The following is a 23,673-nucleotide window of genomic DNA, read 5'->3' on the forward strand; positions in this document are numbered from 1 at the left end:
CTCCCATCAGCGGTAATCTTACTTCAATTTATTTATCTCTATAAACAGATCTCTGCATGCAAGTGCAACTTACAATCTATTCTAGATCAAAGATTTCATCATCAAACATATTTTAGTTAAAATGCAAAAAAGTTGTTTACTTCTCCCCTTGAAGATAGACTTTAGCAAGCTTGCATTTTTACTTTTAAGTAAAAAGTAAATCACTTGGTGCAACTTAATATTTACAGGTAACCTGAGTCTCACCTGAAACAGATGATCAAGCATTCTTCTGGGGGAATGTAACGAAACAATTAATGGCTGTGTTTTTTGCTGGCAAAATGTATGTGGAGGGTCGAATTTCACTGGGCTCTTTATCTAAGCACACGGTATCTTCTCAAGTTGCTAATAACACTGCAAATGACACTGTATGCAGTGCAAAGGAAGTGCTTTTCACTTACTGCTTATCTACACTGGAAATACCCAAAAAGTTAGATATTGCTCCATGAGGCATTACGCATACTGTTATCAGATGATAGGCAATATGTTTTTAGATTTATAGTGACTGAACAGACATTTTTATAATTTAGAAAATAAAAATTATTACTTTAACTGTAATTAAAAAGATTGATTCTCCATGATTTAGGCTTTGTCTTCAGAACGCATTCAGGAATACTTTAACCGATTGGTGGATCCCGCATGCCCTTCTTCATCGTCAGGCTTTTCCCACCAGCACACTGTCACTGAGGCGTCATGTTCTGTTGACTGTACATTGAGTGGGCCATAGGCACACATTAGAGAAAAACACAACTTACAAACACGCATGTAAACAGCATGCTGCACCCTCACAGGGAGGCCGTTCTAGCTTTGTAGCTCAATGTGTGTGACCATCCGTGAAAAGGATCAACAAAGGAGCTTGGATTCACTGCAGCATCTCAGCTGTAATTGGATGAAGTCCAGCATACACATATGGGATTGGCTTTCATCTTGTTAATTAGGCATGCCTCCATCACAAAACCTGTGGGAGATTTAACGAGCATTGTACTTTCTGTGTTTATTATTTTAAACGTCATCCAAAGCCACCTGCAGGGTTAAGGTCAGCTTTGATCCTGACTTTGGCGTTTCTATAGCTCTGAAATTATTTTACCTGACATTTACACTATAGTGCTTCTACCTGGGGATCGATGCAAGTGTAAGCCAACTTTTCAGTGTCAGCTAGGTGGCTCCCTTGAAAGCCATCACCATGGTTACCTGCAAGTTGAGTTCAGGATGTCACATTCAAATGCCCCTTCTCGTGTCATGAGAGGAACCACACAAAAATGTGCTCACAAGAAAGAGACGAGCAGGGAGGGGCTGGTAAGTGACCTTTTTAGACAGAAGGCCTTGGAAACATGACGTAATTTCAAAAAACAAATATTTTATATACTTTACAGTCAGTGTCATTACTCTGTTGTATCAATAAAACATCGAATGTCAATTGTTAATTAACCTTGTATTAACTAAGTCGTTTCTTCCAGCAGTTCTTTCTAACCTTAGTTGCAGAAGATAATTTATTGACTCTGCTCTTAAAGTGTAATTTTGACACACAGTAGGCAATGCTTTTTTGTAATTATTATTGTTTTTTTTATTATTATTTGTGTTTGCTGTTTGGATGTAGAGAGACAGGAAAGAATGTGTAAGGAAGATTAAGTGGCGGTTCTAGACCACTTTTACTGAGGAGGCCAATTTGTTTTGTCAGAGGAGAACATTACACCCAGGTGAAAAATAGACAAAGATGATCGCTTTAAAAAAAAAAAAAAAAAATATATATATATATATATATATATATATATATATATATATATACAGTATATGCCAATAATAGTGCACAACATTAAATACCATGTATTATATTTGTTTCAGTAACAGTATTTAAACTAGATTGTGAGTCCGGTTGTTGAGTCAAATACTGTGTATGTGTTATTAGGGGGAGCTCTTCCTTTTGGAGGGGTGGCCACAGGGGAGACCAAGCTCAGTGTTACAGAGGCACTGCCTAGAACCGCCCATGGGAAGATTAGTGATGGCATGCACCAAATAGTCACAGGTTGCAAGTTGAACCAGATACCAATGAGGTCTTTAGCCTCTGTACAGCCTGCTTTACCAACTGAGCTACACCAGCTTCTTGGCTATTTGTTTGTGAAAAAGCTCTATAGACTGACAGAATAGTCAGTGCCAGTGACGGAGTGGCCATCTGGAAATTTGGGCAAATTCCAGAAGGGCCTCCAAACTTTGAACTGGGCCACTCAGAACGGCTCATCATTCAACTGATTTAATAAAATAAATAATCATTTTGTAATTCATGTTTTTATGTTAGAAAAGCTAAAATAAGAAGAAAATAACAGTTTATATCGGTAGATGTCGCCCTTGAGCACCAGCATGAAACCAAAACAAATCGCTGTTTGGTGACACCTCCGCCACACTGCATTCTCCTACAGCGAATCAAATTGGAACGCACATTTATTTGGCTCAGCGCAAGTGGCGGACAAAATTGCCATTGTCTCGAGCTGCATTGTTGTGTTAGCAGGCTAATGGTAGCGCTCTTTAGTTTGCTCGTAGATTCACATTGCATGTACATTTACATGGAATAACAGTGATCTAAAAACGCAGTTAAGCAGTGAGTACAGTATGTTATTCTCCTTTTCTCTAGTCCCTTACTTAACCACATTTTATACTCAAGGGGATGAGCTGGCCGGCCTTCCCCTCCATGTAAACATGATATAAATACGGCTCAGACATCATCACAGCCAGCACGACTCGCGCGTCATACTCATTGTAGACAGCCATGACTCAGAGAGTTATTTACAGAGGATATACTGGATTTCTGCTATATTTATGTGTAAAATATCGCACATTCTGTAATATGAGTTGTAGCTGTGCAGGGCGTTTGAAACTGTATATATTATCATATACTTCTACTGCCAAACCCCTGTTTGTGCTGAATGTTTCTCTTTAGTGGAACATATCATGTAGTGCTTTAGTGCACTTGGTTTTAAATCATTGTCAACGTACTTAAGTGACTGTAGTGATTATGTATTGTAGGTAATATCTGTGTTCTATGCTGCACATTTCTCCATTCTAGTCAGTCTGTATGGTTTTAGCTCAAGCTTTTGATGTTAACAGTTGGGTAGGTGTTGGTTTTGAAAAACAGAGCTGGTCTGTTGTAAATGCCATGACCTTTTTTTTATATCCCAGTTCGTCACTGCAGTTGACGGAAAGTAATGGAAACTAGTTGGTGAACATATTGGACCATTTAATCACAAATGAAGCAGAAATTTCCATGAAAACTGGGTAGAGACCAAAAGCAGAGCTAAAGGAAAGTAAATATTGGACAGAACTAAACTTAAATTTTGCATTTTAATATATACAAATAAGCAACTGAATGGTTTTAAGATTACCACATCAACTGTAAAGTTGAAGATACATCAATGTAAAGTTCAAAACTTGTTGAAGTTTTGAACTCTTGACTGAAGTGGCCAATAATTGGGATTGGAAATCTGGATTCCCTCTGCTCTACAACAAGCTCTTGGTATAATTTGTTAATCAAACACTATTCTTAGTAACTTCCAAAAGAATCTGAGAACATCAGGTGCACTTTTATAAACCTGGTATTGGGACTTCATTTAGTCCTGAGGCTAAGAATTCATCGCTCACCTTACTACAGCATGAACTTCCTTACACCTTGTTGGCCTAATATCTTTATTCAACTTTTCCTCTCCTAGCGGTGGTATATCTAGTTATTTATATTCTTCTCTGGATTGTGTGTCTTTTTAAAATGTACCTTCACTTTTTGCTTTGAAGCCTTGAGTTGTCCTCCCTCTTCTTGGTTCAACATCCCTTTAATAAACCTAAATGGATCCCTATAAAATGCTGCCCTGGCTCATTCCTTCTCCTTTCACTTCCTCCTCAGATGTTCTACCCTTTTAATTATCGCTAACTGATATCTTAACTCTCCTTGCAAAAATGATTATTCCCTCCCTCTCATCTACTTGCTTTTTTCCATGGGTTTACTTAACTTAATTGTTGATTTTTATGTGTGCATGCAACTAAAGTTCAAGTTGTGACATTTAAAAACAATTTTCCTACCTTCACACACAGTTGTTGAGAAATGTCTTTTCAATTTAAAATCATCCAATCAGTTTAGGCCCATAAAGCGTTTGTCATGTTTCGTTTTTCTACTAAGAAAAATGTGTCTTACTGTAAGTATCCAGTAGTGAAACTCATACTCTCACTTTCTGAGCTATTTTCCAAAACACTTTCCTGCAGCCAAGTTGGAACTCAACATATTTTGCCCTGTTCTCATTTTACTAAAACATTTTTAAGCCACAGACTCAACCTTAGGGGACATCTGATACATTCTGGACTCAGCCATTTCCCTGACGCCCATTCCTGCAGCATTTCTCCAGTTTTGTTTTGTCTCATAATCTCAAGCAGGGAATCACAACAATGTAAAAAAAGAAAAGAAAAAGAAAGCTCAAACTGATTTTGACCTGATGCTGAGAGAACATTTAAAAAGTTAGACAATTTTTTTTTGGAGTTGCTTCTACCAAGTCACCCCTCAACATTATCAAGCCCCTTGGTTTCATACTGTATAATCAATTTCTTCACCTGTCAAATATCAAAAGCTAAGATTAACTCACAGTTAATGTTGCAATGTCACTTTTTTCAAACAAGCCCGTCCCCCTCAAACCAACAACATCAACACCAGAGAAAACACAAATACATTATCATTAAAGTCCTTAAACGGATAGCACCTGTCATTATGACAAGAGCATGATTGGTATGAATGGTATTTATCGCTTCACATTCTGTAGCACATTGGAATTGTTTCATTAAAGAAAGCAGCTTTGATATGTACATGCACAGCTTGATACCACTGGTGTGGGTGTCACAATCATCTGTAACCAGGCATTTCTCTGATGGTTAACTTAAGAGGAGGAAAAGCATTAGAAGAGACTGTCATACTGACATCAGAGACTTGCAAATCTTGAGCTAATCTATTTTCCAACAGTCATCTCACTCATCTCTACAGAGAAGAAGGTCAATAGGCAAAAAAGATTCCTGGGCACATCTGTATAATTGTGCATATTTCTCTTGACCCTTCATCTGTGCCACCTCATCACACTATGATATCTCTTTCTATATACGCCTACATACCGTATATCACTTCCTTAATTCTTTGCTATTTTCTGACCTCCTTGTGCACCTTCGTCCTCTTTTGGTTATATTTTACTGCCCTGCTCCTTTCTTTCTTTCTTTGAATTTCAGTCACAGCATGTCTTCATTACTTAATGAACAGCTTTACCCGTCTTTTGTTTAATGAGTTGGCCCACTGGCAGAGGATAAATATGTCAGAGAATAAGTCTCAAATTAGCTTTCGTGTCATTGAGCTTTAAAATGAGGACATGGTTTATAAGGAGGAGTTGGCAGATTGTAGTTGCAAAATTTTTCCTTCCATGGTTCTTGTGCTGCCTTCATTTAAGATAGTGTTGTGTAACAGGTCTTTATCAGAGCATTTGTTATCGATGACGCTTGTGTTTTCAAAGATACTGACTGATCCTTCTTGGCTCTTACTGTTCAGTATGCATCTTGATCCCTTCATATAACATTAGCTCATGAGAAAGTGTCACAAACGGGTTTATGTGTTGTGATTCTCATTTAGATGTCACAGGAAGCGTACAAGGGACAGGAAGGATGTGGTCATGTATTGACTTGTGCAAGTGGCTGGCTGGGCGGCCTGTGGCTTTAGAAAACATCTGCAGATCAAAACTCAGTCTATTTCTTTTTGTAACGCCTGTGGCAGACAATGTTTACGTATGCTCTCAATTCAGATTTACTGATGTTATAAAAAGGCAAGAGTGCAAAAGTGTACACAATGTGTTTGGATTGGTTTTTCAGATATTCACCTAGAGTAGAAGAAGAAGAAAGGAACACATCTGTCTGTTCACGGGTGTGAGTCAGTCAACAGCAAACCTACGTCATAGTCGGAGTTCAAGGGAGGGACATGTACAGCAACACCACATAAATAGATGCCGATGTTTGGAAAAAGTTCAAGCGAACCATGACATGAGTTCATGTGGTTTTTATTTACAGGTTTGGTGAGAGGAGATGCAGGGTAACTTTTTGGCGTTTTTGTGTACTTATAGTTGGGATGTCTGAGTTCTGATTAGTACTGACTTTACCCCAAAAACAATCCAAAATAAGTCCCAAGAAAAAAAACCAGTCTGAGCCAGGATCTCGCTCCAGTTCCCTTTACGGTAATCTGTTTGAATTCTGAGGTTGGAATGGTACCATCACGATTTGTTTTGATGTCAAAAGTCGAGGCCGTGCCATGGCAACACGGGCATGAGGGGTGGAGCCTGGAGAGCACGAGGAGGAGGGAGAGAAGGCAGGACAAGGATGCTTAAGACCAAATGAGGAGTCTCCATTTTTACAACTCCACTATGAAAATACTCCTAAATAACCACAGCTGGACTGCATCCCCACAGAGAAGACAATAACATTTAAAATACAGAGGGTAGGGACAAATTAGATCCAAACACAAACTGTAAACCATGAGTCACAGGGCTACACAGAGCACGATCTGTCTTCTTCATTGGTTTAATGACTTTGTCAGTGTCTTTATTACCTTTTTCTCATGGTGTCCTTGTGCTGTAGTAACTTGAGTACAAACCTTTTCTCTCATTCTGTCACTGTTAATTCCGATAATGGATATAAAATGTATGTTGTCTGGTGTGATCCAGTTGAGCTCAGTAAGTTAGAGGTTGAATTCTGAAGCAAACTGTGCAGAAAAACAAAATCACTCTTGATTCTTTGAGTCATTTTGGGTGAGAAGATTGAAACCAGTGTTACATCAGTACCTCATATTTGTTCCTGAAGCTTTATATGTAACAGCAGCTTTCTAAAAAAAACAAAAAAAATGATAGCACTGGCCTCCAATAGAGCACATTAGGTGATGACGTTTAGATTACATGAATGGTGCACCAACAGTTAGATGACGTGCAGGTCATGGAGCTGCTCATGTGAAGCAACTCAGTAAGATTCAGGGGCAGGCTGTCCTGACATTTTGGAGAAATTTTCAGGAGTGCATGTGTGAAAACAGCTTGTGTGTAACTTACCAACCTATCTCACATGACTTACTAAGCTGACAATCAATGCTGCCATGGTGAAAATACATTTCTGAAGACTTAAAACCAGTAAGAAAGTGTCTGAAGTCAATCAAATGCACCTTCTGAAAAATGGCCATTTATAGATCCTCATTCAGTTTTATGACTTCACTCACCTGAGCTTGACAGGAGAGTGTCAGTAGTGAGGGTTTTTGTTTTTTCTGTCGTATTTACATAAGACACTATTTTCACTACTTTTCCTTTATACACTTGATTTCATTAAGCTTAATTTATATTGCTCTATTTGCTCCATTATACTAAATGTACCTACTCGTGTACTTTTCAGCAGAACTGTAGACAGAAGACTTCATTCATTAAACATAATGCAGGATAAAGTGCAACCTCCAGGCTATGCTCTCATTTTGGCTCATTTTTATATTCTTTCAGCACTCCGGGGAAATGACTCCAGATTCTGCCTGTGAAAGCATGTTTGATTGTAGATTAAGTTTGTGTGAATGTGTTCATGGTTCATCTGAGGTCAGTGAGAAGTTACTAGGTTAGTTTCTTCCCCATCTCTTGCCTCGAGGAATTCATTTTGCATTGATCTAGAAATGTTCTATAATAAAATTTGTTTTGAGAATAGAAAGATTATGGGTGTGTAATCTGTTTCACTTCTCAATCATTTGAGGTTAGATGCCTTTAATTTTAAGTAAGTTAACATGATACTACATGCTGTCACTTCTGAGGACTACATTTTCAACAAACATCCCTCCTCATAGTTGACTTTACATTTGGTTGTTATAATATGGATTAGCATGTTTTTGTGCCTGTGCTTCACATGTCTCCAACCAGATCATCTTTCTGTGTATTTGTCAGTTGTCAATAAACTTTAAAACCAGGGTCAGGGTCTTCAAACACAGAACAGCAGAAGGTATTTGTTTTGAGGCGGCCTTTGTGACATTTCACAGAAGGCTGAGTCCTTGATCGAGTCATCAAGATCAGCCCATGCTACCTGGTCATCCAAACTAAGTATGTAGCTGTCTAATTTTGTCACGAGATTCAAATGAAGTTGTTGACCTTTCTCGTACCTCTCCTCTCAATGCAAAGTGTATTACTGTATTCCACATGTGTCTTTATTTCAAGAGACCTACTGGGAGTCAATGACTGTGAGTCTGGACAACTTAAACAGGGGGAATGTCTTTTGCAAATGAAAATGCTCTAAGTAAGATATCTTTCATCTGCAAACCTGGATCTCATTGAGCTGATCCACATATGACTGATTTTAAGCACTGTTTATTTAATAGACAAGGCGGTCATCAGAGTGATTGCCAAAATTGAGAAGCAATCATTCAAAATGTGTTTTTTTGCTGTCCCCCCCCCCCCCCCTTTGGTGACTTCAATGTATTTCTCAAAGGCCTTGAAAAACAAAAGATCATGTCAAGTAAAATATGACATCATGGAAAACTGTGATACATGTTTTCTGAAACTGTTTTCTGAAACTGAAAATATTACACAAGGACCACAGAAGTTTTCACTTAACCTCTTGAACCTGAAGCAGTTTTTTTAATCTTTCTTGCGTGTCTTTGCCAGGCAGGTGATATTGAGTTATTATTATCCCTTTAAAGGTAAAAAATCATCTTAGATGTTATTGAATGAAGAAAAAATGCAGGTTGAAGGTCAATGAATCATCATGACCCAAATAAATGTTGTTAATAATACCACTGTTCTACAGACCACCACTGAGCCTTTGACATAATTGAGGGATGATCTTGCCAAAGGGCTGCAACAGCTCAGACGGTTATCAAGGGAAGTGTCTCATGAACTCATGATCAGAGTCTAGCATGCAGAGGAAATTACCATGATTCACCCCCCCCCCCCCCCCCCAACAGCTGTGAGCTGTTCTGCTCTGGCATTCAAATGATGTGTAAAAAAGATCCTTCAAGCCACCCAACTAGTCTTTATCCCGTGCTCGGCTTCTCCCATTTGACCATTATCTTTTACCTTATTACCAGGAGATAATATGTGCCAATGAAAGTTGGTACAAGAGTCTACTCTTAACTTCTCTTTTTTGTATGTTTTCTGCTACTTGCACACAATCATGGCAGACAGTTAATGCTCAGCTGTCAGCCGCTCTTTGTTATTCCTAACAAACAGGTGGCAAAGCTACAGCTTTCCATGAAATCTATCAATCTTACAAAGTAGCACGTCATCTGTTTGTCACTGATTACTGTGCCAATTGGACTTAATTGGGATCTTTTTATAGCTTCCAATGGTTTTTGATTGTTTTGCCTCAGACTATGAATACAGTGACTAATGGAGAAAATAAATGTTGTTTGAGCCATTTGCCCTTGTGAAAAAAATCTATATTGTGGATGTTTGTCTCTATTTTCCCTACATCATCCAACATGTCTGATTACAATTTCAAATGCTTAATCTTTTCAGTTCCTTGCTCTAGTCATTAATTATTAATCCATTTAAAAGGGCTATTTTCTGTTTGCGTTTCATAAATAGCATCAGGGGGTGCTGTGGACGAGGAAAATAGCAGAGAGGATGTTATCACATTACATCAATGTTATGAGCCTGAATCAAACTAGATGTCTGTACAGCTCACTGCATGCAGAGAGCAGTGGCCTACTTTCACTCTTATCTTCAACTTCCAGTCACAAAAGTACAGGCACTGAGCAAAACATTGCAGTGTTTAGTCAAATAACAGAAACCTGCTTGACAGGTTACAATATTGTACTTTGAAAGCTGCTCACACTGTCTCCGAATGTCATGCTTATTTCATTTGTGCCCTCTTTCTCTAATAATTTGCCTTTTTTGACGAATTTTGGGGTTCATTCATATCCATTAATGGTCATGCGCACAAACTACTTCTATTCTGGTAGGTCTCAGAGAGAGAAAAAAGAAAAAAAGGGGGGAATCGTGACAGGGGTCCATGTTTTAAAAACGATGTACCACATCCGTAATATGCAGTGAGCAATTTAATGAGAGGCTTCTTAAAGAGGAGATAATCGCGGGCAGTACCTGCTCTCTCTTAAGGAAGTGTGTGTGTGTGTGTGTGTGTGTGTGTGTGTGTGTGTCGTGTGTGGGGGTAGAAGATTGGGGGCGTTTCTATGAGTAGCGGCGCGATGCTCGCAGACATTTCTTGCGCTCCTAGCTGTTGGACAGAAGCACCGGTGGAGCGCAGACCTGCTCAGAGCCCGTTAGAGTATCAGTGAATGAAAAAAGGACGGAGTCTCCTCGTTTATCAAGAATGGAAACGTGAGGTTCGTTGTTGAATGAGCTTTAACGACAGAAACGCTGCGTAACCGAAACAACACGCCTGCAAGGAAGAGGGGCTTGTGCGCTTTGGCACAGGAGGGAAGATCCAGATTTAAACACCAGCTGAGCGTTAAGGACAATAACATTGGCTAATTTCAACCCTGAGAATGTTAACTTGGACTATTATCCGTAGTTTTAATTCATAATTTTTTAACTTAACACTTAGAGTAAGGGGTGGATATCGCCCATATTGTGCTCATTCGGCTTCTTCCAACCGTGCCAATGCTGGGATGGCTTGTAGCTTTGTGCATTACGATCCTGGTGGTCCTTATCTGGCCAGGCTCCAAATATTTTGCCAACAAGAGCAAGACGGATACTTTGCTTCAAGGATTTGAGATTTCTCAACAGGCAGCGAAGGAGAACACCGGGAGGTGCGACTCAGACCGAAAAGGGAGCGACGGGACCGGCGAGAAATCACGCACCGTGGCATTCATCTGCAAACCGTCAGCTCTTGCAAACTATCTCCTTAAAAACTGCAGGACTTTCAGTAATTTCACACCTTGTTTCGGGTGGACGTGGAAGGCTAGCGCCTTACTGCAGAGTGTGTACGAGGCGTGCTGGCCGTACGACAGCCCGGTCCAGTTCGTGCGGGACAACCTGCAGCTGAGCGACGAAGGGCTGGTGGCCTTGGACTGGGCTGTGCCATCCTATCAGAAACGACGTAGGACCTCCAGTCACTCCACCAGTCCGGTCCTGCTCATCATACCAAACTCTTTTGGGAAGATCACAAGAAATGTGTTAAAGGTAAACTTCACTTTCTTGGCTTCCCTCACAGACAGTAGACTATGCAGTAGCCCACATGATTAGGAGATGAGAGTACTTGTGTAACCATGAAATATGTTTAGAAACTCAACAACCACTTAAGTTATAAACGATTGATGATCAATTGAACGTTCCCTATAAAAAAGTCATTGAAACATTTCATACACTTGCCAGTTGTACAGGGAACAATACCTCCTTGACAACATGTGTTTACCCAAACTCAGCTTCATAATAAATAGCAGGTATGGAAGATTCTATGTTTGTAGATACTAACAGCCTCATAAATCATGACATTCATAGGAACCCATGTATATCGATTTCCTTGACAAAGGTCAGACTTCATTTTGTAAATACTTCTTCAGCTGATTCGTGAACTTTAAAGTTCACAGAGCAGAAAGATTTGTCTCAAATCAGCGTTTCAGCGTGAGTGAATGTGCTGAACTCAAGTGGACTCTAAGCTGTATTTTTCAGTTTCTTAAACATCTATACTTTCCAAATGTTGGAAAGTATGTTGACATTAACAAAAAAAGACAGACTAGACAATGACAAAAGCAAAAAAAAATAATAATAATGAAACCAAAGTGTACAGACTAGAAAGATGCAAGACACATATTGAATGCCTAAATCATTTACAAAATTGAATCTAGCCAAAGGTCAGATACACATTAATTTAAAAAGACATTTGAATATGTTGCTGCATTAGAACAGGCCATTTTTGGCAAAGGAGACACTGTGAGATTAGGCCAAGGGAAGCTCAGTTTGATGGGGGGAAAAAAAGCTGAGCAGTTAAATGAGCAGATGCGAAGGCAGCACCGGTCTTTCAAACTGCTCTTTCAATACACTGACTGAGGTAATTGAGTGAGGCATTACAAAGCATCGCTTGACTTTAGGGGCCTGGGGAAGAGCAGCACAGCTCAACGTGAATGCCAGTTGGCTTTCGCCCCACTCCAGGCACCTGGTTTCACCCAGTTCACATCATTTCATACTTCTATGTGTGCAAATCTCGTAAAAGTTAACTCCATGAAACAACAACCCTACAAGTACTGGGTACTCTCTACAAACCCAAATGTGTTTGACCTGAATATGAAGTGAAAAAAACATTTTTTTTAGGTGATGAAATCTAGGATAAAGGAAGACCGAAGAAAGGGAAATGGGCAGAAATATAGGCAAGACTAATATAAGAGTGTTAGAGCATTATGTGTAGACTGAACAATCATGGAGAATAGCTGTTGCATTTAGACAGATCTGCCTTGAAGATTTTCTTTTTTGAGGGGGCCATCATCAGAGAGAGTATTTGTAATGCTGTCATCCGGTTCCGCTTGGGAGGATTGAAAGCTGAGGCACCACAAGGGATATACACCAATTAAGATTGCTCCTGTCACTGTTGAGACTCACTGTGCAGAACGCCCTCTCTCGCTCTCTCTCTCTCTGCGCGTGTATGTGCGTGTGCGTGTGCGTATGTGTGTGTTTGTGCCAGAAAGACAGATAAAAAGTGCAAATGTTTGTGTGGGCTTATACACATATGGGTCTATATCAGTAACACAGAGCACAAAGGAGAAACAGAGAGGGGAATGTAGACTCTGTCCCCCTGCACATTTCAGTCATGTATATTGTATACAGTAGCTGACAATAGTCATTTGAAGTTTTTATTTATTGGACATGGATTAAAAAGTGTTAATGCTACATTTTATAATGTACTCACTCAGATTTAAAAGACTCAGATTTTTTTTAGTCTTTCTTTCCGCAGCAAGACACACACACACACAAGACATGTTCAGCAAGAAGACATTTTCAAAAAGCTCTTCCTCTTGTTCTCACGTATCACCGTCAAGCATCATTACATGTTTTAATTTAATAGCGAATGATAGTAAAACACTAAATACAAGGAAGTTTGCTTATTGGCTTTGTTTTTCGAGAGTTAGAAATGCGGCTGTTTGCAGCAATCCTAGCTGTCAGAGTAATCTCTGTTTACAGATTGTACATTCATATGGTAGAATCTGTACACACAGGAGTGAACTGGTTGTACTGGTGAAGGCATCCGTCTTTCAAGACTTGGTTCTAAATATGTTAGATTTTAGTGTTGAGTTGTTCTGGTTTACGCTTGAATTACATTTGTAGGAATGTTGACTGTATCCTCCTCGCTCTCATCTGCGATAATCTGACAATGATTATAATATCTTGAGGAACAGATATCTGCATGCAAGTGTCAGCTAACAATTATTTCTGGATCAAAAATGTCAGCTTGCGCTATGAATCTGCTTGACGCTTTGTCACGAAAGCCAATCAGCTTTTGGGTTTCAGGACTTTCTTGAATGCATCATAAATGGTACACATGCTGCTATTTCAGCAAACTTAAGAACGGTCAATGTATTCAAAGGCAGATGTTTGCATAGACTAGCTAGCCTGGGTGTTTCCACCACTCACACTACACTCACTTTTTCCTTGTTTTATTATCATTCATTTGTCAGGGTGTAAAAAATAAAAAGATACTTATTATTTAATAGTACGGCACATAGCCCCAAACTCACACTGAACACTCACACATCACAGACACCCATTTTTATTCTCTGGATCACAAAGTAGTCACAATAGAAGGCATGTTTAATAAATGGAGGTGTGTCAGACATGTGGGTACGAGCCCCACATTCAGTAGCCTGTGATTACTGTTTAAAGCAGTGTGTTGAAAGGTAATAAATGTTCTTGGAAGCAGACATCCAGCTGGTGCAGCCGTCCTGCCTCATGTGATTTACACATGTCACACTTTCCTGAAAGAGCAGATAGATTTGTGGCAGTTTGACCAGGATTTTGTGACCTACTTAGACTACAATCACAAATGTGTTATTGTGGCACTCGTTTTACGCAACACATATTTTTCATTACATATGGATTTAATGTAGGGTATTATCTGCTCATTATGTGTTATTCCGCCTTCATTACTTCCATAATAGGTTTGTTGGACCATTAATTTTGCCTTTGCATGGCTAGAAAAGAAAGGCGTTGGAAATTTCCAAATGCCCTGTGGCATAGGAAAAGAGCTTAGCACCCGAGCAGTAAATGTGCGGAAAGTTTAACATTAACAGCCATTAATGGATCAGTGGGAGCGGTGACAGTATAGCATTAGAAGTCAATCAGTGCTAGGTCGGACATTTCTCTCTGTCAGAATCGTTCAATTTAGCACAAATTGCAAGAAACGCCCTCATTCTGTGGCTGCAGTATGAGGCCAAAGAAGCAGATTGAACATGAGAGCTGTGTTTTCTCTCATTGTCTTGATGAATTCTACATTTTTTGTTAACACTCCCGGGTGAAATCCTGGTATATTTCCACAATGACATATTTTTTGTGGAATGGTGGCTCTTGTTTTTCAATCACAAAATAATTTTACATGCAAAAATATTTTAAGGCCTTTAAGTAAAAATTAGCTGGAGAGACAAATTGTTGCTCATAATTTTCATGCTTCACCTTTCAAAACACATTTTTATTTTAGTAGAAAATAGCAATAACTTTTTTTTAACAAAACAGTACTGAAAGGAGGTACTTTTTATTTTTAATGCAGACAGAAAACTCTACATAAAGAAATTAGGGGTCGACCGATATTGTTTTTCCAGAGCCAATACAACACCGATATTTAGAATTTGCAATATTACAAACTCCAACACAAGACTTCATTTAAATTATCAACTGGAGACTCTAATCCTGCTCCAGCCTGCTCTCGTCCCAGTTTGTGTCAGTGTCACCCAGGCTTCAGTGTTGATTGGCTTTTACTCGTGTGGCGTCCAGCCAATCAGACTTTGTTGTGGGCTTGACATTAGGTGAGACAGAGTGGTAAGTGAAAAAAGACCCAGCGGTAAAGACACACCTGTAGCAGAGCCAAAGTAGCGCACTTTTTAATGAATTAATGTTATCTTCAAATGTGTTGGAAAACGAGATATAGATTATCAGCCAAATATCAGCAACGATAATAGGCTGAGCTGATAATCGGTCAACCCGTACAAGTAATCATTAAAAAAAACATTTTAATGGAGGCTAACTGAACAAGAGCATTTTAGGCCCTAAGTTGTTCAAGTTACTTAACAGCTATTCTGTTAAGTAACTGATAGTGACTCTGATCTTTGCATGTACGCCTGTGATGTTTATCACTTTGAAATCTAGCCAGAGGAAAAACTCTCTTCATTTAAAATACATTACAGTCCATCAGACTTCACAGCACCGTAACTCTGGGTTATCATGATTTCATAGGCTACTCCCTCAAACTGCACTGCGGTGTTTGATAGAGGGAGAAAAAAAAAGATTTTTGGGTATCTGATGTAATGTCAGAGTTTCAAGACAAAACAGCTTCTGCTTAAACTGTACACACACAAAATTGATGGTTTAAACAATTCAATGTTGGTCAGAAAAACACACTTACTATTAACTATAAAGTTTGCAATAATTGATCAATCAGTCTTTATTTGTAATTCAATAACAAATGTTATCTTGAGACACTTTACACAAGAGCAGGTAAAAGACGTTACTCTTTGTTACATTATTTACAAAAGTAGAGCAAAGTTACAGTGGAAGGAAAAGCTGCCTGTAAGAGTCAGAAACCTCGAACAGAACCAGACTCAGCCATCTGCTGAGACTGTGTTGGGCTTGGAAAGTGGGCTAGAGGCATTTATAAAACATCAAAAACCACACATCAGATTCGTAAGATCGTCTCTGCAAGATTTCAGCAACTGTTTTGCAAATGCGAACATATGAAGTTTTACACAATATTATCACACAGCAGGGTGAAGCTATCCTTTAGTCAGTCTACTTTATTTTCACAGGAACTTATATACCTCCATATTTTAAATTGTTTAATGCAGGCATCGACTCACAGGCCTGTTGAATAATATTTTGGGCAAACGGTTGACCTGAATAGAGGAGAGGACATTGTAGTGCGATGCTTTGTTTTCTTTAAAAGGCTTTTAATCAAATAACATCCTTCATTTAACTTGATCTGAGGCCACATGCCCTGATGAAGCTGCTGAAGTTTGTCTAACATTAGAAGTGGTCTTACAGAGGGAGATCAGTGTGTTTAAAATGTCTCAGAGTGAATATTGTCAAACTTTAGGAGCACTGCTGTATTACTGTATGTCTGCGTCATTGTTCCAGCACAGAGTGGAGTAGAGGGCGGGGAGTGTAAATGCTGTGTGTGTGTGTGTGTGTGTGTGTGTGTGTGTGTGTGTGTGTGTGTGTGTGTGTGTGTGTGTGTGTGTGTGTGTGTGTGTGTGTGTGTGTGTGTGTGTGTGTGTGTGTGTGTGTGTGTGTGTGTGTGTGTGAGCTGGCAAGTTGTCCAGTGTCTGGAGTCCCTGCTGATGGAATTTGTCACTGAGCTGACACTTTGTCACTTTGCAGAAAACTGCTGGAGAAGCTACTCTTTGTTTTCCTACTGTTTCTGCAATGAAGTTGAGCTCTCTTAAATGAATGTTTATTCTCACTGTTTACATGTCATTTCAGGACAAGTATTGCCAAAAACGATAAATGATTTAGAGAGCAGGTTGAATTCCTATATTTCTTTGAAATGTATCTGTGTTATTCTGTTAGTCTACCATTTTGTGTTCACTTGTTTTATTTTGTAATCCGGTGCTTTCGCATCATATCTGGTCTTACTTCCTGCCAATGTTCTCTTTCTCGTCTTTTGTCCCAACACACCTGTGTCTCATCTGCCATTAGTCTGACCTGTACATATACCACTGTGTTTCCACCAGCCCTCTGTTTCATTGTCATTGTCTCCTGCATGTCCAGACTTGCATTGTGTTTGCTTGCCCGGTTTTGAACTTTGTTTGGGTTTTTGAATTTTATGGATCTGCCCTTATTGGATTTCTCTGCCCTTGTTGACTGCCTCTATGTGTATGACCTAGTTGCATTGAAGTCAATTTTTTTGTTACATTATGTGAAAACCTGGTAAATTGTTGTACGAAGGGCAAATTTGTTACCACATCCTTCTTCCTTTATGAGTAGTCACCTCTCTTCTGAAGAAATGATGAATGTAACAGATATTCTCTATAAAGTATATTTGGATCTATTGAGGTCTTCCTCCTCGTGGTGTTGAGTCTCTGAGCAGTTGTTACTCATCCCTCTCAGTGCGGTGAAATTGGGTGATTTAACAATGATCACCTAAGTGTCTGACAACACTTAGTTTTACACCTAAACGCTTTATTATTACCTGAGCAGGCAGGTGTGAGTAAATCCTTTCACACTCACTTCATGTAATTTAATCTGAGCTGCTACATTCATCATGCGGCCCTGGCTCTCATGCAGATTAAAGTGAGACATATTTAATCGCAGATCTCAATATCTGTAGGAATTAAACTGGGATCAAGGGATTCATAATATTCAGCATGGATCAAACATGACTCACTGTTTATCGATGTAAGGTGTAAGAGAAACGGCTTATGAATGAGTTAATACAAGATGTTCCCGTGTGTTAGTTCTGCTCACATCCTTCCTGACATTCCTTGTGTTTCTACTGTTATGGATTTGATCATTCAGTCTACAGGTGTATTGAATGTTTCCTTTTCAATATCAAGCTTTTTATGCAGAGGTGACTACATTTTTGTACAGTATAGCTTTATGCTGAAGGTAAGGATTAATGAGTGTGATGACATGTCATGAGTACTTTCGCTTTTCTGATTGACCGTTGGATATGATCGAACTACGTAGGCCTCTTTGCAATCTCTAGTAATGATGACACCAATACTTAGCATGAACTAGTTAGAAGAAAAAACAACCAAATACTTTACATTTTGGATTCTTAGCCTTTGGAGTTTTATTGTAATTTGTTATTCCATCATTTCTTCATATTACTTCACTTAATAATAATGTTAAGTGCCTTGAAGTTTGTCAACTTTAACAATATATGACACTCTTCAACGTAATGCAGTATTGCAGGAGGAGAAGTTGAGTAATACAGGCGGAGGCTGTCTGAGCTTCCTCTGGGTAGCTTATGAAATTGAACACAACGTTATCCTCTATAAGGCATGTAGGGTGCCTGAGTACTGCCTACAATATTTGGACTCCCTCCATCTTAAAGCCGAGTTGCATCCTCTCGGCAAATAGCAACTTGTAGCTTGAGTTTAACTAAGTTCACCTGGTCATTCTTTTGTATGGTGGACTTGACTGTTGGGTCTACTTCTGGGGGTCCTTTTTTGGATTTGGATCAACGTCTGTTAGGTTTTAGAAACAAGCAAAGTTGTCTTTTTAAATGGAGTGGAAATAGTTAAACTCATTTATTGAGTAGTAAAATGTAGAAACATTTAATCCTGTAGTTTTTATGTTTTTATTACTTCTCCAACCAACTGGTTTATTTCTTTTTCCATACTTTTCCAATAAAAGAAGCCATCCATTTTGGGTGTTTCAACTGCAAAGATACATGGTATTGTAGAACATAATGGGAACAAAAGGGGGGATTGTGTCATTCTTGGTATTAGAGCTAAGAGACTAGGCTACACTTAGGTGGCCTATTCAGAGTACACTAAGAGATGATGTCAGCATTGTAAGAAAAAAACACAGTGTACAACCATCAACTACCTCATGTCCTTTAATGTTCACAACCTGAGTATTACTGTTCTGTTTTATAAGGGGCAAACATGCTAAAAACTGGTTATATGTGATAAATCTGCATGTTTTTTCTCTCAACAGTTGTGTGAAACTGCACTCTCTCATGGCTACCTTCCAGCAGTTTTCAACCGCCGCAGCCACAATGGCACCCCACTCACCACCCTCAAACTGCAGCAGTTCGGCGACCCTGCAGATCTGCGCGAGGCTGTGCGATACATTCGCCACAGACAGCCTGCAGGGAGACTGTACGCAGTAAGCGAGAGCACTGGGTCCGGCCTGCTCCTGTCTTACCTAGGGGAGTGCGGATCATCCAGTTACGTCACCGCTGCCGTCTGCCTGTCGCCCGTGTTCCGCTGTCAGAGCTGGTTTGAGAGCGGGCTGTGCTGGCCGCTGCAGTGGGCACTGGTGCTCTACCAGAAGATATGTCTCAGCAGGTACAGAGGGGAAAACTAGAGAGGGAATGGAGACAGGCTTGCATAAGTTGTTACTTTGGAAATATTTGGTAGAATGGTCAAGACACGTTGTACCAAAAATGAAAAAGAAGTACGATTCTGGATTATTACAACATTTGTCTGGTTTAGATACAGCCCTCATTCTGCTGTTTAGAACATCTATAAAATGATATTTGACAGAGAAAGAACCCCAGCCTGTCAGAGAACCAGAAAGGTTGTAAATTAGTCAAACGTTTACCCAATTTTTTACAGAACTGACAAACATGTAGGCCACAATCTCTCTTTTCGCACAAGAAAAATGCCTTCATGTAAACTAAAGCAAGTAGACAAAAGTTGTTATACGCAGAATAAGGTTAGGCCAAAACGTTCCCATTCAAGCACTGATGGTCCTTTGATTTAAACAAAAAAAAAAACAGTGCAATGAAATTGCTCTGAACACAAAAATTTAAAAACAACTGAAAAAAGCAACTTATCTGAAAAATAAAAAAGCCCTTCTTTAGTTGGCAATTTCAACGTGGAAATGCTCAAACATGGTGAATTCATAGAAGAAAAAATCAACAGCTGGGGGTTATTATTTAACTTGTTTATGTATGTGAATAATTGTGTTATCATGACATGAAATAGCCAAATGAATAGAGGCAAATGGTAGATGGACTTTATGGCACTTATATAATACCTGCTAGCCAGTCAATGGGCTTTTACACACTGATCTCAGAGGCTGCTACATAAAGTGCTCAGCTGCTTTTCAGTACAAATAACATACTAGCACCAACGGTTATCCCTTTTGGGAGCAACTTATCGGTTGAGAGGAGACCCAGTCAACCGCTGAGCTACAGCCACCCCTAAAATATGTACTTTAGTTACCTATAGGTAAATGCATGAGAGGTTATGTTATTGTCAACAATGACTTTTAGTTCCACATAGGAATCACACCCCAGTCCCCTGAATTAATGTCTGGTTTTTGTTTCATAATATATGGCTTCAATACTACATCATCTGACTACTCTGTCCTACTCCTTTTTAGCTATATTGCGATCCATTGTGTCACCAATTAAGTTTAGTCTTTGCCAATGGGAACCAGAAACATGAAGACAAAATTGTGTTGCAATATCCTTTAAATGACAATTAGTAACTTGCATAAATATATCTGAACTTATGTATTTGATAGCGGGTAATGTTTCGAAGGTGTAGATGCAGTTCTTCAGGATCCTGTTATGTTGGGAAGGTGCGCTATGTAAAGAGAAGATAATGGTAATTCCCCTTGTCAACTCACCCTGGGGACGATTTAACTCAGTGTAAACAAGGTGATGAATAAAATGATGATGAATACACTGAAACAAGGACGATGATGACATTTCAGAGAGCCAGCAGGGGGGGGCATGGTTAAAAGGGGATTGAAAGAAACAGCTGCAAGCAGTCCCTAACCAGCCATTGGAAAGACACAAACAATTACTAAACAATCAAGCTACTGCAGCAACAGATGGCCGGCTCAGTGTCAAGTCATTGATTCTGAGAGGCAGTGTGACCCAGGTACTGATGCTCAAATTAGAGCTACAGAGGGGTTGTGAGGCCCATGCGACTTTTCAGAATTGATGTGCTGGTTTTCTCTTGTTTTATTTTGCTTATTTGTTTGTTTTTGTGCGCGTGTGTGTGTGTGTGTGTGTGTGTGTGTGTGTGTGTGTGTGTGTGTGTGTGTGTGTGTGTGTGTGTGTGTGTGTGTGTGTGTGTGTGTGTACTCATAGGTACAAGACGGTTCTGCATGAGACCATACAGACTGACACCCTGTTTTCCAGCTGTTCCTTGCGGAGCCTGGAGGAGTCGCTGTTCTGTCAGTCTGGACTAATGAGCTCTGCCTCAGCAGCACCATCAGGGAGCTGCAACAACACAGCAGGTGCCTGGGACACTTACTGGGAACGCAACGAACCCTTGAGGGACGTGGATGAAGTAGCTATCCCCGTTCTGAGCGTGTGCGCCCAGGATGACCCCGTCCGAGGTGACACCCAATCCACAATCCCCTTGGAACTCTTTGAGACGAACCCACATTTTTTCCTCCTCCTGACTGAACGTGGAGGTCACTGTGGTTTCTCCACCCAGCCAGAGGAAAGTGCATTTAGTGCAGCTGGTTCTGCGGCGGTGCAAAACAGTGCGACTGCGAACCGTGGGACCATGTGGTGCCACAAAGCCCTGCTGGAATTCTTCAGGGCGACCACGGACTTCTTTGCGGCGGAGGAGAGAGCAAAGCAGCTCGCGGCGAGGAGGAGGGGGCTAGGGGGAGGGGCAGGCGGAAGAGTTTTCCGCCACCGCAGCGTCAGCACGTGTAAACGCGTGCCAGCGTGTTCCCATAACATCCATGCCATTTATAACTGGCAGAGATCCTACACCCGATAAGCAACCTTTGTGGAGGTTTATGGAGTTCACTGATGCCTTGTGATGTCGTCTAGATTCTGGATGTAAAGGTTTCAGGTTGTTGCCCGCATATTTGATACACTGCTTCAAGTGCTCTTCTAGAAAACCCAGCGTTTATGAAGAAGTAGCGTCATTGACTTACCTGAGGTAAAAGAAAAAAATGTTTGTTGTTCTCATAGGCTTGATGTGAGGCATTAAACACAGGGACAGTAAAAAAGATCAAGAGAGGCAAACAGCTGACACTAAACTCTCCAAGTGGGGCGCCGTATTTTCCAACAGACTGACACCACTCTTCACTGCCAGCTCTCCCACAGTTCTAATGTCACACAAACATACATCTGCCTCACGTTCTACACACTTTTCTCTACTTGCAAACACGACTGCACGATGTCGTATGGGACACCTAAAAGCTTGACACCTTTTTTATGTTACTGTTATTCCTTTTCTGACAAAAAGGATGTTAATTTGGGAGCTAATGTGTTGACAGCACCGTGCCCTGACAGAAGGGAAAGTAAATCCAGTAAAATAAATTGAAATCAATTTGTGTTGAATTTCAAAGAGGATAAATAAACTTTGCGATGTTATTGTACACAGAGTTTACTGCGTGAGTTATAGGATGTCCTTCACTGTTTTGGTCCTGCGATTGCCACCCAGTCTACTTCTAGAGAAAATTCTGTGAAATGAGGTTATATTTTAAAAGAGCAGAGTGTCTGAAAGCTCTTCTTTTTCTGTCTCATCACTTATTCTCTTTTGCTGCAGCTGCATGGCTGCTTTGGCACTGAAACTGAGTGTTTCAGACTTAGCAGCATAAGGAATTCTGAGACATTTCTCAAGTCTCTTGAAATGTAGGTACTCAGCGCATCGCGGTAATAAATTATACAGAAGATAAATTATGCATAGTATTGTGTTGAAAGTGTTTAGAAGAGCTTTACGGGATAGCATAACAGTTTTTAAAGCAGGAGGTTCAGACTCATGGATAGCAGAAGTCAGAACCAAAAACTACAAAGCGCTGTTTGTCAACTGATTATCATGTTTTATAAAAATTCTAGACGCTTTTTAAATGTGTGTAATATGACAGTATGTGATTGGAGTTAAAAACTATGAACTAATAAATTAAAAATGATGACAAACTGGGATATTCACTTTGTATGGTCAATGTGTCCTGAAAAATGAAAAAAATGTATGTTATTTATCAATAATTTTTCCTCATTTATTTTTTTAAGTTTATCACACTTAAGTTGTAATTTGTGCTCTTGGCAAACCCCTGCTGAGTCAGTGCTCTCAGACGCTCCCTTTTCTAGCCCAGTACCCACAGCCATGCCCTGCTGAGTGTGTGTTCGTCTTTGTGACACACTGTGTTTGTCCGCCCACTGAGCCTTATCCACTCAGACAGCTGGAACACAGCAGTGTACACACAGACACACACAAAATGTGGGCCTGCAGTCTCACTGTCAACACACATCCTCACTGTCACACACACAAACACGCACAGGGTATTCATATGCTCATTATCTAGAGGAGGATGCACAGTCTCATACATAAAAACATCTTGTGACTGACACACACACACACACACACACACACACACACACACACACACACACACACACACACACACACACACCTATTAATACAGATAAAGCGTGATACAGAATCAGATTCATTATGGACACGACAAATACAAAGCAATGTAAAGGGCTTTTCTTATATTTGCTCAACAAGATTGATCAGAGTCATGAATATAATGAGTGTAAAATAACAGGTGTAAAATACTGCAAACTGTGCCACAGGTAGGTAAAGCCTGTAGTTCTCATTGCAGATAGATCGAATCACCTGTGTCACCATTTCTGTACTTCAAACACCAGTACAAAAAAAAATGTTTGTAGCTGTATGTATCTGTTCAGATTTATAGTCAGTGCATTTTAAAAACAAAAAAAATGGGAGCCTTTTAATCAGTCCTATCTGGAAAATGTGTTTGGGACCAGAAGTTAGCACATTATTCTATTCCTACATAAAAACTGGCAGAAACA

General features: G+C 39.8%; 1 protein-coding gene across 1 annotated transcript; it reads left to right on the plus strand.

The window, feature by feature from the left end:
- Positions 1 to 10,200: 10,200 nt before the first annotated feature.
- On the plus strand, positions 10,201 to 22,779 carry abhd15a (abhydrolase domain containing 15a). The gene is made up of 3 exons (XM_020639300.3): positions 10,201 to 11,186; positions 18,867 to 19,219; positions 20,980 to 22,779. The coding sequence occupies exons 1-3, from the start codon at positions 10,665 to 10,667 to the stop codon at positions 21,623 to 21,625; spliced, it is 1,521 nt and encodes a 506-aa protein (XP_020494956.2). The 5' UTR covers positions 10,201 to 10,664; the 3' UTR covers positions 21,626 to 22,779.
- The last annotated feature ends 894 nt before the right edge of the window (positions 22,780 to 23,673 follow it).

Source organism: Labrus bergylta, chromosome 11 (genome assembly GCF_963930695.1).
Source record: "Labrus bergylta chromosome 11, fLabBer1.1, whole genome shotgun sequence".
NCBI lineage: Eukaryota > Metazoa > Chordata > Actinopteri > Labriformes > Labridae > Labrus > Labrus bergylta.

What these genes read in the sequence shown, in the direction of transcription:
- abhd15a (XM_020639300.3), top strand. Translation starts at nt 10,665, where the DNA reads ATGCTGGGATGGCTTGTAGCTTTGTGCATTACGATCCTGGTGGTCCTT. An exon ending in TCACAAGAAATGTGTTAAAG is followed by an intron (nt 11,187 to 18,866) that starts GTAAACTTCACT and finishes TTCTCTCAACAG; the next exon opens with TTGTGTGAAACTGCACTCTC. An exon ending in CAGAAGATATGTCTCAGCAG is followed by an intron (nt 19,220 to 20,979) that starts GTACAGAGGGGA and finishes GTGTACTCATAG; the next exon opens with GTACAAGACGGTTCTGCATG.